The sequence below is a fragment of the Sciurus carolinensis genome, chromosome 11 (genome assembly GCF_902686445.1).
Source record: "Sciurus carolinensis chromosome 11, mSciCar1.2, whole genome shotgun sequence".
Taxonomy (NCBI): Eukaryota; Metazoa; Chordata; class Mammalia; order Rodentia; family Sciuridae; genus Sciurus; species Sciurus carolinensis.
The window spans coordinates 19,956,094-19,974,229 of NC_062223.1; the positions used below are offsets into that span (position 1 = coordinate 19,956,094).

Genomic DNA, 18,136 nt, shown 5'->3' on the forward strand with positions numbered 1-18,136 from the left:
AAATTATTTTTGTGATTTTAAATGTTATAAATAGTAACAAAAGAACATCTTTTAGGTAAATGACAATTTTAAATCTTACATTTAAAAATTAATAAAATATATTCTTTGTATTACCACTATCACAGAACATTAGGAAAAAAATTTTAAAAATTGTTAAGAAAATCAGTTATGTATCTGAAGATCAAATATAATTAATATATTGATTTATCAGTTACCTTTTGTGATTGGTTAGACTGGATTCTAGGACTTGTTGGTAATGTTTAGATGATTGTGATCCTATTGCAAATGCTTTTTTTTTTTCAAATTCATTTTCCCACAGATACTCAGATGTTTGCACAGGGCATGCAGTATATGGAAAGTCAGAGGAACATATCAGAATTCACTCTCATGGGCCTTTCTTCTGTTCCAAACATACAAACATTTTGTCTTGTATTCTTTTTAATTTGTTATATTGCCATCTTGGTTGGAAACCTTCTGATCCTCATCTCTATTGCATGCAGTTCTCTTTTTCACCAACCCATGTACTATTTCCTCAGTCACTTATCTTCTATGGACATCTGCTATACCTCCTGTGTGACTCCCAAACTGATTGGTGACCAGTTAGTGGGAAGAAACACCATCTCCTATGGGAACTGCATGTTACAGGTCTTTGTCATGCACTTCTTTGGACTGATTGAAGTATTAATCCTGACATTCATGGCCTTTGATTGCTATGTTGCCATCTGCAATCCTCTGCACTACATGACCGTCATGAGCAGAACCAGGTGCAATATCCTGATCTTTGCAGCCTGGGCTGGTGGAGCTGCCCACTCCTTTTCCCAGTTCTTTATGATAATCTGGTTGCCCTTCTGTGGCCCCAATGAAATTGATCACTACTACGGTGACATTTTTCCTTTGTTGCAAGTTGCCTGTACTGATACCCATATCACTGGTGTCCTTATGGTTGCCAATTCAGGAATGGCTGCCTTGGTGCCATTTATTTTCTTATTTGGGTCTTATGTCATTATTCTATTCACATTAAGAAATCAGTCAGCAGAGGGAAGACACAAAGCCCTCTCTACTTGTGGATCTCACATCACTGTGGTTATCTTATTCTTTGGACCTTCCATATTTGCCTACCTTAGACCTCCTACCACTTTCCCCAAGGACAAAATCTTTGCTTTGTTTTACACCATTATTGCTCCTATGTTCAATCCTCTCATCTACACCTTGAGGAACACAGATTTGAAAAAGGCCATGAGGAAAGTTTGGTGTCAAAAGGTATTTTCAGAAGAAAAACATAATTGATTTGTACTATTTAATGTCCAACCAACTGTAAACAGTTGTAAATATTTACTTGTTTCCAAGGAGTACTCTTGGTTTTCAAATTATTGAAGTGAAACAATTTGTTGATAAGTGTCAAGAGATTACCAACTGAGATAACACCAATAAGAGAACATTTCCACCTGTAGGACTGAAATCAAGTAGGGAAGTGTATGTACACATATGTGTGTGTGTGTGTGTGTGTGTGTGTATACACTTACATACATATGATATTATGGTTTAAAGGAGAGATGACTTTGCCATGTAATTAACTCTGATGCCAATGTGGAATTTTAATGATCATTTAATCTGTGATTTATGCATAAGACCAGATATGTGTTTGATCATTCCTTAGATTTTGAGTAGATTAAAAGTGTTTTTCAGAAATAAAATAATTTTTATTATTGTTTTACTACTATGTGATGCAGTAGCAACACAATCTTGTGTGATAGCATTCTAAAATCAATTATGTAATGAAAAAGAGAACATAGAGAAATTCATATGAAATATAAATAAAAAGTGGTGGTCATACCTTTCTCTTATGTGGCAGAGCCCCTACTTCAACCAAATAGTAGAGGCAGGGACAGAATTTTAAATAGTAAACTTTGACATACTTTAGAGATACATGCATACTCATGCTTATCACATAACAATTGTCAATTTCCACTCTATGGAACCAGTCTAGGTGTTCATAAATTGATGAGTGCCTAAAGAAAATATGGTATGTACATACCATGCAGTTTTATTGAATCATAAAGAAGAAAACAATTGTGCAATATTCAGGAAAATGGGTGGAATTGGAAACCATAAGTTTGAGCAAAATTAGCCAGGCTCAGGAGGACATTATTGTGTGTTCCTTCTATATGGAGGCTGGAGGGTACCATGAATATAGAGGGGTGACCAGTATGGTGAGGGAAGGGAATTCAAAGAGGAAGGCCAAGATGATGGGGGCAGTAGATATGCTTGAAATTGATTTAAATTTGTTTTATATTTCTGTTAACATGGCACATGAAACCCATCATTCTGTGTAATTGAGATGCACCAATTTAAAAACCAAAAAGGAGGCAGATGAAAAATAATTTTTCCTTTATGTTGTTTATTAAATTTAATGTAGTTGAATGTAGAAGGACAGGATGAATAATTAATAGATACTATCTCTTTCCACTAGAGCTGCATTACTGAGTGGCTCCAAGACTGTTCATTTGGGTAAAGATTGCATGTCAGCTTGTCCCTATACAGAGACAAGAGGAAGGAATTCAATCACCATTGTATAGAAAAATAAGACAAATGATATAAAAAGAATTCTGCTGGAGCATAATTCTTTTTGTGTGTATTTTTTCTTTCCTTTATGTTTGAGAAAACTGGTAACAAAAAACACTGAATATATGTGACAGTAATAATATACCAATATGCATAATGAGGAAATACATTAATTTTAAATATACTGAAAGGTAGATTTTGGAAAGAGATTTCCAAAAGAATCAGAAAAAAATTAAAAATAAATTTTATATCATCCTACATAAAATTTCTCTAAGTAAAATAGGAGAAGGTAAATAACCAAAATATTAACAATTTATTTTTAAAACATATTGAATATTTTGACATCTAAATGTAGTATGATTTCAAAATGAGATTTCAAAATTAATAGAGTTTGGAGGAGAGGAAATAGAAGAAATCATATGGAAAGCAAACTGTACCAATTTATATTGGAAAATCATTATATAAATTATATTTTTTATAAATTACTTTTACAAAATGAATATTGTTCAGATTGGATCATTCTGTAATATTAAATGGCAGAAGATGATATAACAATGACTACTCATTTCAGGATAAAAACAATGACAGCGATAAGTATTATTCTTAGTTGTTTTGTCATTTATGAATTTAGAAAATGACACCTTCATATTCATTTGACTTCATAATATATCCAACCTACATGTTCTTTTTGATCAAAAATTCTCCACATGTTTCTCCTAAAAGCAGTTTCAAAACATCACATATGACGAATCACTATAAAATCTTAAGGGTCAAGTCAGAATACAAATGAATAATGCATTTTTTATTCATAACAAAATGCACATGTTTTGGGGGGATGGGGTTACCAGGGATTAAACTCAGGGGCACTCAACCCCTGAGTCACATCCAGAGCATGATTTGAATTTCGTTTAAAGATGGGGTCTCTGAGTTGCTTAGCTCCTCTCTTTTGCTGAGACTGGCTTTGAACTCAGGATTCTCCAACCTCAACCTTTCAAGTCACTGGGATTATAGGCTTGCAACCCTGTATCCAGCCCAAAGTCCACATCTTATAAAACACTGGTGAAAATAAAAAAGACCAATGACTCAATCACTAAACCTTGAAATGAATGTCATCCTATCATGCCCTCATTGTCCAAATCTAGGTGAATCAGGAGAAATTCATTAAATGAATTTACAAACTACATGCAAAAATAAAATAAAATAAAATGGCTTTTATATAAAATAAAATGGTTAAAGGACATGCTAAAATATTCTTAATTACTCCATGTAATTATCATTGAAAATAAGAAAGCAATTCTTTTTCTTTATTCTCATTCTTTCAAGAGTTCCCGGCATATTATTTTTTAATTGCTTGAAAAATATATGTACAGTAGAAATTGATCTTTTTAAAAAGGTGTACCTATAAGTACCTTAGTGTTTCTTGTAGTTATATCAAGAAATACTATATTTTATGCACATAAAAATGTAACTTTCTTGTAAAAAGTCAAAATAAAGACATATTTTGATGCTTTCTCTTTGGAGAAAGAATTCACCCATGCAAATATTCTCCCTGGGTGAGAAAGTGAGTCTGGACAGCGACAGGTACAGGAGTCCCAGAGCAGAGACTCAGGAAAGTCTATGAGGTTAGGGGGCAAGAGGTGCAGAGGGGATGCCAGGGAAGAACGTCTTCTGTGTTGAGGAGAGAAGTAGCTGTGGAAGCACTACCTAGGACAGAGCAGGCATTTGATGTATGGTAACAGTCAAGGCAGGCTTCCTTCAGAGTGTAGGAAGTCCAAAGACAAAGCCCCTAGAATTGCCTTCAAGTTAAATCTTTGGAGGCCTATTGAGCCTTTTCCTTTGGTAACTTCGGTACCTTGAATATTTTAGGGTCTCTTACATATTTTTCACATTATCAAATTATTAAATTTATTACATAAGGAAACTTGAAGAAGTTGAAGAAGGGAGAAGAAAAAGGAATGGAAGAGGAAAGGGAGAAATAAGAATTAGCAAAGGTGGTATCCCTATAATCACCTTCAAAATCAAGAAATAGATGCTGCCATGATCTCCAAAGTTACACCATGTCCTCTCCTGGCCTCAACCCTTCTCTTCCCCCAGAATTAACTGTGTTCCTGACTGTTATGGTAACTCTTCCTCCCCTGCCACCTAAGGCAATGTATGTGTTTTCTCTTCCAGGGATTTCTTCTGGGAAAATAAGGAAACAGGAGTCGGCCTCATCAGGTCACTGGAAAGAAGGCCCGAGAATGCTTGGTACTCTGCTTGGACAGAGTCAGTGCTCAGTTGCATTTTCTGTGGTTTGCTCTGCTCACATAGCCCACTGAAGTCAGCTCTAACCTCAGGCACATATGTTCAAGAAGAAAAAGTGAATGAAAACAAAAATGATATGGGAAAAATGAAAGTATTTGTATCTTTTTTCCAACTTCTTTGGAAGAAAGATTTCTAAATTGTTTCCACATAAAACAATAATAATATTTGTCAGTTTTAAATTATGTTGAATTCTATTTTTATAAGTCAATTAAAACCATTTATTGTATAATAAATGCACTTTTTGTGGAACAATGAAGCACATTTCCTATCATAAGAGTCTAAGATAACCCTCTCTGCTTAGTCAACTTATGAGGATTACTGAAAGAATACATTGTTCAAAAAAAATACCCTTGAATTTGTTTTCATCATTGAAATTGTTATGTAAAGTGGAAGGGAATTCTGTCACTTGAGCCCTGGAGGAAGTATAATAAGAGAGATGCCTCAATCACAAGCAAAGTTAACTGACTTTTCATACTATTTATTGTCTGAATCCTAGACTAACTTCAGCAGATCTGCTAATTTGGATCTAGAGGAAATGGACCTGGTGAAATTAGGATCTGGGGAAGTAAATCCAAAAGACATAGAAGGAACAATCAAAGCTTCAGAATAAACACACACAAAATGATGCTTTAAAAGTTTGCTTCATTGAGTATTTAGCATCCTGTGAATTTAAATATATTCTAGTAATTATTTTAGGGATGCAAATGTAGATTATGATTGGACTCCTTTGGGTTTTTAAATTATTCCACTTGCCTTCAAACTCCTGTTTTAATCACATGATCTTGCACAGTTTGGGTGAATACTGGATGCATGACAGGTGTCAGTTATTTCTAAAATGATACACTCTCTTTTTTATTCTTTCTATGAATAGCTAGTGGTCTTTGAGGAGTGAAATGTAAATCCCAGAAGCTGAAATAAAATCATCTGTACAGTAGGAGAATAGTCAATTTCCAAGGGAAAAGAGAAAACTGTATAAAGGGAGAAAAGAGGAAAGCATTCATAATTATTGAAGTCTGGGAACATGTGTGGTGATTTATTTCTCTCCCTTCTTTATCCTGTCTGTGTGATACATGTTTTGTTTCCATTTTATTGAAATCAGAGTGACTCTCAGTTAAAATGAAGTAGAGACATCCTGTCTGAATTTGATAAACTAACTTGTTTTGAGATTAGGTTGATGATAAATTTGAAGAGTTTTGTTGAGGGCATGATGTAATGTTTCAGAGGGACCAGCAAACATAAGAGGGATGCTTACCAGAGTAGCAAATTTCACATATGAGAAAAAGATCAATAGAACTTTTGATACACAGTAAAAAAAAGTATGATTAAGGAAAAGGTGATTGACAGGTTACATAGACTAAAAGGACAAATGAGATCCTTGCAACAGACACTACCCATGGTCAGTATTCTCTACTACACAGAGAAAGAGAATTAACCAGAGCCCTATGCAGGTCACTAAGAAAGCAAATGAAAGTATCTGAAAACTTGTATCTATGTTTAACTTATCTCTGTTATTTTATTGCCTTTCCTTGTTGCATGCAATGATTGTTAAGATACTGATTAACATTATCAAATGATTTATTGTGTACTGTCTTAAATCTTCAAAGTTTTATCTTTTACTCATTCAACAAACATTTAATGTTTGCTGTTTAAATGAATAGCAGCCTCTATTTGACAAGACATGGAAGCATAAAGTTTGAGTAAATAATTTGTTGAGTTCCCCTAATTGACTGGATGACTTTTTCATGTATTAAAAATTGAATGTTAATTATTTTGATACAATTAGAAATAGAGGTGCTCATTTGCACTGTACTCATCAGCAGGAATGTGATGAGAAAAGCATTTTGTGGTCAAAAGCACTCAGTTCCTGGAGAGGAGGCTAGAATTCAAAATTAAATCTGTTCAAGAATCTCAGTATTTCAGGCAATGTGTATACAGTCTCTCTGTACTGGAGGGAGTTAAGACCTTGTAAATTAAGTATCTAACAAGTTTAGTTTGGTTAAGATTATAAAAATTGTGGAAATGTTAAGTTACAGTAAACATTGTTTTAAATAATGATAGCTTCAAGCATTTTTTGTTTTCATGTTATTTTCAAGAACTGTGGTAAGTGAAGAAGATTTTAATGTATTGCCAGAACTGGTGTTGGTAGTTTTAGACCTATTTTTTAGGGATATGGCCTCGGGCTAATTATCTAATATTTTCATTACACTGTACTTGCTTTTATAAAGTGGGTTCACAAGTATTCTTAGAGTGGTTGTGAGGATTTAAAAATTAACACCTACATTAAGTGCAGAAGAATGTTAGCCTATGAGAATGCTCAAAACATAAGAAAGTATAATAAGCAAACCCATACATGTTCTTAAACAGCTTACTGAGACATGCATTTGCCCATAACAAAACTACATTATAAGTCTCAGTAGTTTCATTCTCCTCTATTTAAGGATTATGTAAAAGTTTACTTTTTGCAATGAGGAAGAGATCAAGAATATTGTAAAATCTAAAATATTTCTTAAAAATCATTAAGGCTAGATTCACTGTTTTACAAATTGAAATCCACAAGAGGTGATAGAAATTAAAATGAATGAAGATTTAGAGTAGAACAAAATTTCTGACCTTTTCTTTCCTAGTTCTTTGTAATCACAGAGGGACTTTTGTGACTTTAGGAAATTGGGAGTAGGAGATTTGGTGCTCTTTAACCTGGTACATGATATAGCTGACCCTTTTCTAAATGGCTTATTTTGTAGTAGAGGAATAGGTTTTGTATGTAGTTTTTTATTTACTGGCTGCATTTTTCTATTCTTGGAGTGTTTGGCTTTATTTGTCATCCCATTTTGACATTTTTATATCAATATTAGAATGGCTTAAATGATCACAAGCCAGTAAGTTTGCAGGCTCTCTGATTTGTACAGTAGAATAAAATAATTATGAACACAGCAAGGATTTGCATATTAAATATCAAATTACTTTGACTCTTTACCTGTAAGGTATAAATTCATTTCTGGACTCATAGAATTCCAATTTATAGTTCTGATTGACTTAGTTATTGCTCAGTGGCCTGCATACACTTTGTCAGGAAATCCTTAATTAACTTTTACACTTTCTAGTGTGATATCACTTCTAGATATTCATCAAACTGAGTTAAACATAATGAGGCATTTGTGATCATAATGCATTATGATTTTTCTTTTCAAAGTTTTTCTTCATCTATTTTTTAATTTGAAGCCTAGAACTAGATGAAGAGGATTGATGTGTCACATTTTTGGAGTGTAGAAGGAAAGAAAATGATGAGCTCACATTTATAATTGTCAGCTGAGTCAGGTATAGAAACCTACCACCTTCTCAAACTCCAGACTTAAGAAGGTAAGAAAATCAGTGACAGTTTATACATGATGAACTACATGTGTGCAAAGAAAATGAGATGAAAAGTGAGGAATGCAAACTAAGCCTTACCCTCAGCCTGGAGAATAGACAGATGGAGGTCCAAAATCGTGTTTAGGAAGGGTGTTTATTTAGAAATCCTTTTGTTGAGAAGCAGGAGATGTGACTGGCAATCCTCAAAGCTTCTTTCCTGCTTCAATAATATCATGATTCCAAAATTTCATTTTTTCCTTGGATCAAATTTACTGGACTGTGTGATTGACAATTTTTAAGAGTACCAATCTGCTAACACTAGCATTTAAATAAATATATATTTTTATGTGTGTGTGTAGTTATATATATAAAATCACAGGCATAAGTTAAGGACACATTGGTCATTTATTGATTACTTTAGTTTTCATAACCATTTTGTGACCCTGTCCAGGCTGCTCTCCCATCTTATCAGTGAGATTATTTTAATGCAAAGAAATAAAGTGGTTTACACAAAAGCACAGGTGGCAACTAACTGTCCTCACATAAACCTTTTCCCATAAACTATCAAAAAGCTTTTTAACTGAAATACACAGTGTCAGGGCTCGTCATGGGGTTTGACAGGAGCCATAATGTGCAGAAGATTGAAAGCAGAAATTCGGTCTTCACTTTCAAACTGAGAAAAATTTGATTTTCAAAAATTCATGTGTTGTGTGAAGAAAAAAACCATTCAAGTGAAAGGATATCAATGGACTGTTTGTCTCCCTTTTATATTCATGATACCATCCCCTTATTTAAATTAATTTTTTTTCTCTCTTGCTTCTGCATATGACATGAACATTGACTTTGTGAAACTGGCTTATTCCACTTAGCTCGATGTTCTCTAGTTCCATCCATATACCACAAAAAGATGTAATTTTATTCTTTACGGACAAATAAAACTACATGATGTATGTATACCAAATTTTTTTTTATCCATTTGTTTATTGTTGAACATCTAGGCTGATTCCATAACTTGACCTTTGTGAACTGTGCTGTTATAAACATTGGTATATGTATATCACTATGGAATGTTGATTTTAGTTCCTTGTAATACATACAAGGAATGGGACATCTGGGTCATATGAAGTTTCGATTTCTAATCTTTTGAGCAATCACAATAGCGCTTTTCAAAGTGGGGGCACTAATTTGCAGTCCCACCAATAATGGATAAGTGTCCTTTTCCAATCATATCCTCACCAGTAATAATTATTATTTGTATTCTTGATGATTGCCATTCTGATGGGTGAGATGAAGTCTGTGTAATTTTGATTAATGTGTATTCCCCTGTTTAATAAGGATGTTGAATATTTTTTATACATTTCATGGCCATTTATATTTCTTTTTTATTAATTCATATTAGTTATACATGCCAATAGAATCCATTTTTCCATGGTTATAAAATCATGGAATATATCTTCTAATTCAGTGCACAGTAGCTCTTAACTCACCATCCAAAAGAAATTAATTAAATAAAATAACTACGGACACACGACTATTTGTATTTCTTCTTTTGAGAAATGTCTGTGTAGTTCCTTTGCTCAGTTATTTTTTGTTTATTGCTGTTCACAGATTTTAGTTATTTATGTATTCTGTATATTGATTCCATGTTGGAAGATCCTCTGCCATTCTGTAGGCTCTCCTTCCATGCTCATAATTTCTGCCTTAGATGTGCAGAAACTTTTTGAATTTGATGTCATAGCACTTGTTAATTCTTGATTCTATTTCTTGAGTTTTAGTCATCTTATTAAAGAATTCAGTGCCTATGCCAATGTGTTGGAGTGCTGACACCAGTTTTGTTCTGGTATTTGCAGTGTTCCTAGGTTTTTGGACCACTTTAGATTGATTTCTGTGCAGGATTAGAGAGGTCTACTTTGATTCTTATGATATGAATATCCAGTGTTCCTGTGCCATTTGTTAAAAAGGATCTTCTTTCACAAATGTATACTTTTGACATTTAAAATGACATTTTAATTTTTTCACTGTAATATATTTATTATCAGTGTCAAAATTAATATAATGCTTCTGAAAGATGAACTTTTGAACTCATCCTGAGAATAATCCAAAAGAAAAACAAGACAAGATACTTTTCATAAAAAAAATTCATTTTCTGAATCTCCTTATGAAACATAGCCTCCTGATGTTAGCATTATCATCAAGACTTTCCATGAAATTTCTGACATTGACCAATGCACTATGTCTTTTCAGGTGAGTGTTATGTATATTTACTGAACTGGACCATGGCCAATGGGAATAATGTCACTGTGTTTATTCTCCTGGGACTTTCTCAAAACAGGAACATTGAAGTTCTCCACTTTTTATTATTTTTAGTTTGCTACATTGCTATTTGGATGGGAAACATGCTCATAATGGTTTCTATCACATGCACTCAACTCATCAACCAGTCCATGTATTTTTTCCTTTATTACCTCTCGCTCTCTGACCTCTGCTACACATCCACAGTGACACCCAAACTAAATACAGACTTACTAGCAGAAAGGATGATAATTCCTATAATAACTGCATGATACAGCTCTTCATCATTCACTTCCTTGGAAGCAAGGAGATCTTCTTCCTCACAGGGATGGCCTATGACCACTACGTGGCCATCTGCAAGCCCCTGCACTATGCTTCCACCATGAGCAACATGAGCAATCATCCTGGTGTGCTGTGCTGGGGGATTTGTACACTCTGCCAGTCAGTTTCTTCTCACTATTTTCTTACCATTCTGTGGCCCCAATGAGATAGATCACTACTTCTGCCATGTGTATCCTTTGTTGAAATTGGCTTGCACTGATACATCCAGAATTGGTCTCTTGGTAATTGTTAATTCAGGACTGACTGCTCTGGTAATTTTTGTGATTTTGATGGTGTCCTATTTTCTGATATTATACACCATCAGGGTTTACCCTGCAGAGAGCCGTGCCAAAACTCTCTCAACTTGCAGTGCTCACATAACAGTTATTATTCTATTCTTTGTGCCAGTCCTCTTTGTTTATATCAGACCACATGTAACTCTGATTGATTGCTGATATGCCCTTTCATAATCTGGATGGCAGTGCATGTGAGTGTTCCATTCTTGAAAACCCAGAGTGTGATCTATGATTGTGCAACAAAATTAATAATGTAACTGATAAGCTAAAGAAAAATTAAGTAGCTACATTGGAAAATAAAAGTTAAATTTATCAAATTAAATTTATCATATGAATTTAGAAGATAACCAATAGATTGTACAAAACAAAGAACAAGACAGTGAATGAACAAAATTGAAGAGAAACAGCTAATATTATTTATAAATTTAAAATATGAACAAATGTAGCAATTTCTTTTATGTGTACCATTTCTTACTGGCCATTCTGAAATGAAGAAAAAACCTATCTCAAAGACATTATATTCATATTAGTAGGAACACTTTACTGAAATAAACCAATGCTTCTTACAAAATGTATTCATCTCTCTGAATGTGAATATTCATGTACTTTCCTGCAGAGAATTTGCATGTGCAATGATGAAGTGCTACTTCAGATTTTACTGGGGAACTAAACAAAGTACATTTTATGTCACCTATAACATTGCAAAATATGAAACATTCTGTATCCATAAGCATTTCAGGAACAATGTGTATTGTGACATAAATTAGCAGATTTACATTTGAAAAAATAAGTAGAATTAATGAAAATACTCAGATTCAATCTAATGAAGGAGAGTCACAAAGACATAAAAGGGGTGTTGGGGATTTGAGGTGGACATTAAAGATGCACAAGTGAATGAAATAAATCACACTGAAAATAGATCAATGAACTTATAAATAAAATATAAATTAAAATATGCAACCAAAATATGAACTAAAAGAAAATAAGAATGATTATATTCATTTAGAATAAAATTAATGAATTCTTTAATAACTGATTAATGAAACACTGGGTCCAGAAACTTTTAAAGCAAACTTTACTAAACATTTTGGGAATTGACGATTCTAATCCCATAAAATCTTATTCAGAAAATAAGTGTGGAAATTCAATTCATTTAATAAGAATGATGTAATCTTATCATCAAAAGTAAATAAGAAAATGTTTAAATATATTCTGAGGTGAATCCTAAACCCAGTATTAGAAATTTTAATCTAGCATTGTATGAAGTAGTCTAACTCATAACTGATATTTGTTAACCAAGAAGGCAACATATATATTTTATATTAGTATGTACTCATATATAAAAAGAGAAAACCTAAGTAATTATGTCAACAGATAAAAACAATATTGTCTTTTTAAAGACAATATAAGTTCTTGTTATATCTGGCATAGGTTATATAAAAATGGACAAATAATATACAATTTAATGTTGAGAGGTGAAAATATTCCATTTAATAAAGCAACTCCAGGACCTCTGTTATAATTTCTATTTAATATTATACTGCAGGTCCTATTCAGGATATAATGATAAACATTTCAAGAATTGAAATATACATGTGTATGTATTATTAAAAAAACTATCATTCACAATTTACATGAATGTCTACATAAAAAGAAAATGTTGCAACTGTAATCCTGGCAACTTGGGAGGCTAAGACAGGAGGATTGAAAGTTCTAGGCCAGCCTCAGCAACTTAGTGAAGCCTTAAGCAACATAGGGAGACCCCCTCTCAAAATTTGAAAAAAGTTGGATGGCTGTGAATGTAGCTAGGTGATTAAGCACTCAGGGTTAAATCTTCAGTACCAAATTATTTTTTTTTGAAAATCAACAACAACAAAATGGCCACTGATATAAGAAACATTAAGGGGTCACTTTATTTTATTCTTATGTTTATAGAACTATAGTTAATAATAAAAGCGAAATTCATTTCTATGTACTAGCAATCAGTAAAATGTAAAACTTCAGATAAACATAATTTTCATTAGAAAACAAACATTAGGTACTCTGGAATAAATCTCAAATTGACACAAAAAGTATACACTTGTTCAGAAGACATTACAGAAGACTTTGCAAAATGGAGAGATGCTTGTTGTATAGAAAACCTTTCCTCCCAAACTGGTATATAGAGTCTATTAAACTACAATTAATAGCTCAGCAGTATCCCTGGTGGAACTCATTGGGCGTATTCTGAAATATTTGAGAATTATCAAAGGCACTTCTATACTGAAGAATAAAATGAAGAGGAACTGGCTGTGAAGAGTTGAAGGAATTTCAGGGTTGATGAAAGAAGAATGCGTGGTCTTGAGGTGGCAATAACACTTGCTGAGTTTTATTTGAGTATTTTCAGAAAGATTTGCATTGGAAGGCCAGTTTGCTCCCAGCATGAGGCCATGTTCAGCAACTGGGAGGGCACCTGAATTCAGAATGGGAGAAGAACAAGGGAACTCTGGGGGAGTGGAGGATCAGAGAAGCTCACATTTCTAAATGATGTCACTCAGCACCAAAGTGAGAGCCACTGGGTCAGGGGGCTTCAGAGGGTAGAAGACATTGGGGTCTTTACAACTACACAGGTTATCATTTCCACAGCTGGCACATGGTGGGTGCGATTTTATGGATAATGCAAAGCAGGGAGTCTGTGGATGGTTTAAAATCTGCTTACTTGTGTTATATTTAAAATAATGGAATGTGTAAAAAGTTGAGTATTGTGCCAATTGACTTTTTAACTAATCAATCTCGGCCACCTATAAGGAAAAAACAGACAATATACAGATGCCATCTTTGGATCATTTATATAACTGATGTTGGAAGATAACATCATTTATTACATCTATATGAATTTAAACTGTGTCATATTAGTACAGACAGGCACAATTAAGTCCAATGTAAAGTGCACATTAAAACCACAGTGAAATAAAATTTAATCATCTCCAGTTTCAGTACATTTGAAATCATAAATGGTCATGTTTTAGCAAGAATAGTAAACTCTTGTACTCTCAGTTTATGAAAATATTACTTTTGAATACCAGTTTTCACAACCTAGTATATAACAATTAAGGACTCAATACATATATTTCCAGGGACTCAGTTACTCACATATTATTTATGTTGATCAGCAATATTCTTATATATTTCTACTGAGAGAAAGCTCTAAAAATGTTTGGATGACTTGTGTAGATTAGTAGGGGAAAAAAGACAAAAAAATAAATTTTTCAATAACAGAAGAACATATATATAAATTTTATGCTCCTTATTCAATATTAAATTAAAAATGAAAGAATCATTAATGATATTACAAATCTCTAAAAATATAATTTTGAGGTAATGGCATTATCTGCAGAAGATTAAATTTACCAAATTGGCAAAATTAGATAATACATTGTTTTAGGTCCTGTGTGTGTGTGTGTGTGTGTGTGTGTGTGTGTGTGCGTGCGCACACGCACATGTCTAGGTATATATGAGAGTGCACCTGACTGTCTATCCCCTGGGACACCAGGCTCCAGCTGACCCAGGACCCCACTCCATCCACAGAGACCCTCATGCTGACCTAGCTCCCCCACACACAGGCTTCAGGATCAACTTTAGAACTTGGGTGCTAGGACACAGGGTTAAACCTCTGAAAATTTGTTGTCACTGAAGCACTGAAGCAAGAATTGGGTCCATTCAGTTTTGAGATAACAATTTAGAAATAATCAACACATTTTTAAAAGTTTTTTTTTTTTTTTTTTTTTTCTGAGATAAACTGAACTACAAACATGGTCCTCATTCCCTTGGCTGTAGGCTTACTGGGTACTTCTTTATTTGCCCCTGCTCAGACTTTAACTTCCTACCATTTCCTCAGAATTGGTTTCCACATTGAACTCATGCTTTAGGGCTTAACATCCAATGAATGTGGAACTTTGGGTTGTCAGACTCCTCAGAGCATAAATGATTGCTAACCATGCCATAGCTATTTTTAAAGACCTGAGAGGAATTAAATTATTTTTAGCTGCATATTGCCCAATTTTTCTTCTGGGAGATGTCTCATGCCTTATAAAAATAAGAGAGCAAATACTTCCCTTTATCTATGCTGCATACATTTTCCTAGAGCATCCCAAGCTCACTCTGACATTCCATAGATCCAAATATTTATCATTCTGATTTTTTTAAAAACCATGGTTCCTAATTACAGCAAAGAATAAGCCTGAATTAGTTGACAAAAGTTTCAGTGACTTTTTCTAAACATGTTTGTTCATGATATGAAGACACAGCAAATACGGAACTGGATCAAATAGGGAAGGATTGTTGGGCATCTAAATATAGTAACACTAATGCTGTGTTTTGTGGTTATCCTGGCCCTGATAATTCACTTTAAATGACACTTGGAAATTAAACAGAAAATTTTATGTGGTTTTGCACCTATGAAATCACCATGGTATACAACCTTAGGGTAGAAAACACAGTACTTTTTAAGTATAAATGCCAAGGACAATTTTTTTCCTTTTATTTAAAAAGTTATAGATAATATTTTCCCTCTTAAAGGAAAACCAGGAAGTCCTACAACCAGGACTCCTCATGTGGCTGATTAATCACCTGATAAGTACAATTACAATTAGCTGATAAGAGATAAATGCTACTAGGACAGAGAAAATTGAAAGTCCATACACATAAGGTATAAATTGTATTTTAATTTGTAGTTACGCTATACATGCATTTTTCTCTTTAAGCATTTACTTTATATACCATCCAGTATTTTAGTCAAATGCAATGAATGATTGTTGTCCAATTCCCTCAGCACATAAGCAAATTACGCAGTCTTCTTTTTAGGGTTCTGGAACATGAAGAAAATAACAATTTTATCCAGTATCCAATAGAGGGTTTCTTAAAGAGAAGAAAAGGGCATTTAGAGATAAATTAAGTAACCTGAAATTTATGTAAAATACACATAAAGAGAAAAGAAATTCAATTGAAAAAAATTACAAGAATGTATTAGAGTGAAAATTCATTTTGTTTTTCCTGATATCTTTATTGTGATAAATATACCATGAGTATTAAAGTAGGTAAAATATTATGTTTCAGAATACCATAATATACAGAATCATGGGCAGCATTAGTGTTACTATATTTAGATGCCCAACAATCCTTCCCTATTTGCTCCAGTTCCATATTTGCTGTGTCTTCATATCATGAACAAACATGTATAGAAAAAGTCACTGAAACTTTTGTCAACTAATTCAGGCTTATTCTTTGCTGTAATTAGGAACCATGGTTTTTAAAAAAATCAGAATGATAAATATTTGGATCTATGGAATGTCAGAGTGAGCTTGGGATGCTCCAGGAAAATGTATGCAGCATAGATAAAGAGAAGTATTTGCTCAAAACTTTACAATAGTTTAAAATACAGGTGGAGAAAGACTTTTTCTGTTAGAGATGGAAATATCTGGATCATCATTTGGTTACTGGATAAAGTGGGATAACCATTAGAAAGGTATAATATGACCTCAGATATAGGTTACAGTCTTAGATTTGCTACATAACATCTTGAAGTTTTAGTGCAATAAATTGAACCGTTCTATTCCTCTCTCTCTCTCTGTTTCTCTCTCTCTCTCTCTCTCTCTCTCTCTCTCTCTCTCTCTCTCTCTCTCTCTTTGTGTGTGGTGTGTTTGTGTGTGTATAATGAACATCAGAAAAGGAATTTTTGAGTTGTTATGAGAGTTAAAGATATTCAAAATATTTATTAAACTCCAGAATAAAATAAGCTCTCAAGAAACATCATATAACATATAGCATCCTGAATTCAATAATTATGTAAATGACAATGAACCCACTCACACACACACATCTATATTAAATTATCAGTTTCTTCAATATTTCACAAATGTTATTAAATATCTTTTATTTCAGTTCAGATTAAACATATATGTCACTGTATTCTTGGATGTGCCAGAAGGTCAGGGAAATATTTTTTTAAATGTGACAGAATTTGTTTCATGAAACTGTTGGGAAATAAGCAAATAGAGCTACTGTTTTTTTTCTTGTTTCTACTTTCTTGCCTGACAGTCTTAATGGGGAACCTCATCATCTTGCAGAAATTACCAACTAGGGAGTTGAACAATCAATGTATTATCTCCTCTGACTTCTATCCCTGGTGATTGATCTTTTGCTGTACCTCTATCATGGACCTCTTGCTACTCAGGGAGTTACTACTTCCACAAGAAAACAGAATGTGTCAGGACTCTATGCTCCACCTCTGCACTACCCCATTGCCAGCAAGTATAAAGATATCCATTTTGTTGTAGGTGGCTTTTGACTACTCTCTGGCCTTTGTCCAGCTGGGCACTCCAAGGTCATCATGAACTAGAAGAGATACAAGTTGTTGATTGTCAAGCAAGACTAGTGGGGTACTTATTGGTACTCTATTGCTTATGGTACTCAATTTCTTTTTGTGTGGTCCTAATCATATAAGTTACCATACATGTATTTGGTGCCTCTTCTGGAAAAAAAAAAAAAAAAAAAACTCATCTGCAAAGACAATGGCTACATTAGTATCTTAGTGATCATTGATTCAGAAATAGTGGTGCTTATAATGTTTACTGTCCTATCAGCTTCTTACCTCCAATAAGTGTCACAGGAGATGGCCGAGCTGAAGCTCAAACCTTGGTTCTTGTGTCCAGACAAAAGAAAAATTGAAGTCAGACATGAAAAGTCAAAAAAGAAAATTTACTATGAGTGAGAGTAAAATGAATGTAAAGTAAGGTGAAGGCAAAGAAAGAGAGAAAGAGAGTGAAACTCCAAGCAGAGAATGACAGAAAAACAGCGCTGCTCCCAAATTTGTTGCCATTTCACATTAGTATTAAGAGCTGGGTTCCATGTTATGCTGTCTTCATCAATCTGATGAAGATTCCTTCACATATTTGACCCTATGCTCTCCTCTCTGGAACTGTCATGGTGACCAGTCTATTCAGGGAAACTACATCCACAGGTGAACCCTATGTTAA

The 18,136-nt window shown here is 33.7% G+C and overlaps 1 protein-coding gene and 1 pseudogene across 1 annotated transcript; both read left to right on the plus strand.

Moving 5' to 3' along the window:
- The first annotated feature begins 351 nt into the window (after positions 1-351).
- Positions 352-1,287, plus strand: LOC124960578 (olfactory receptor 4P4-like). Its single transcript, XM_047519434.1, has one exon. The coding sequence runs from the start codon at positions 352-354 to the stop codon at positions 1,285-1,287; it is 936 nt and encodes a 311-aa protein (XP_047375390.1).
- Positions 1,288-10,490: 9,203 nt separating this feature from the next.
- On the plus strand, positions 10,491-11,282 carry LOC124959139 (olfactory receptor 4P4-like; annotated as a pseudogene).
- Positions 11,283-18,136: the final 6,854 nt, after the last annotated feature.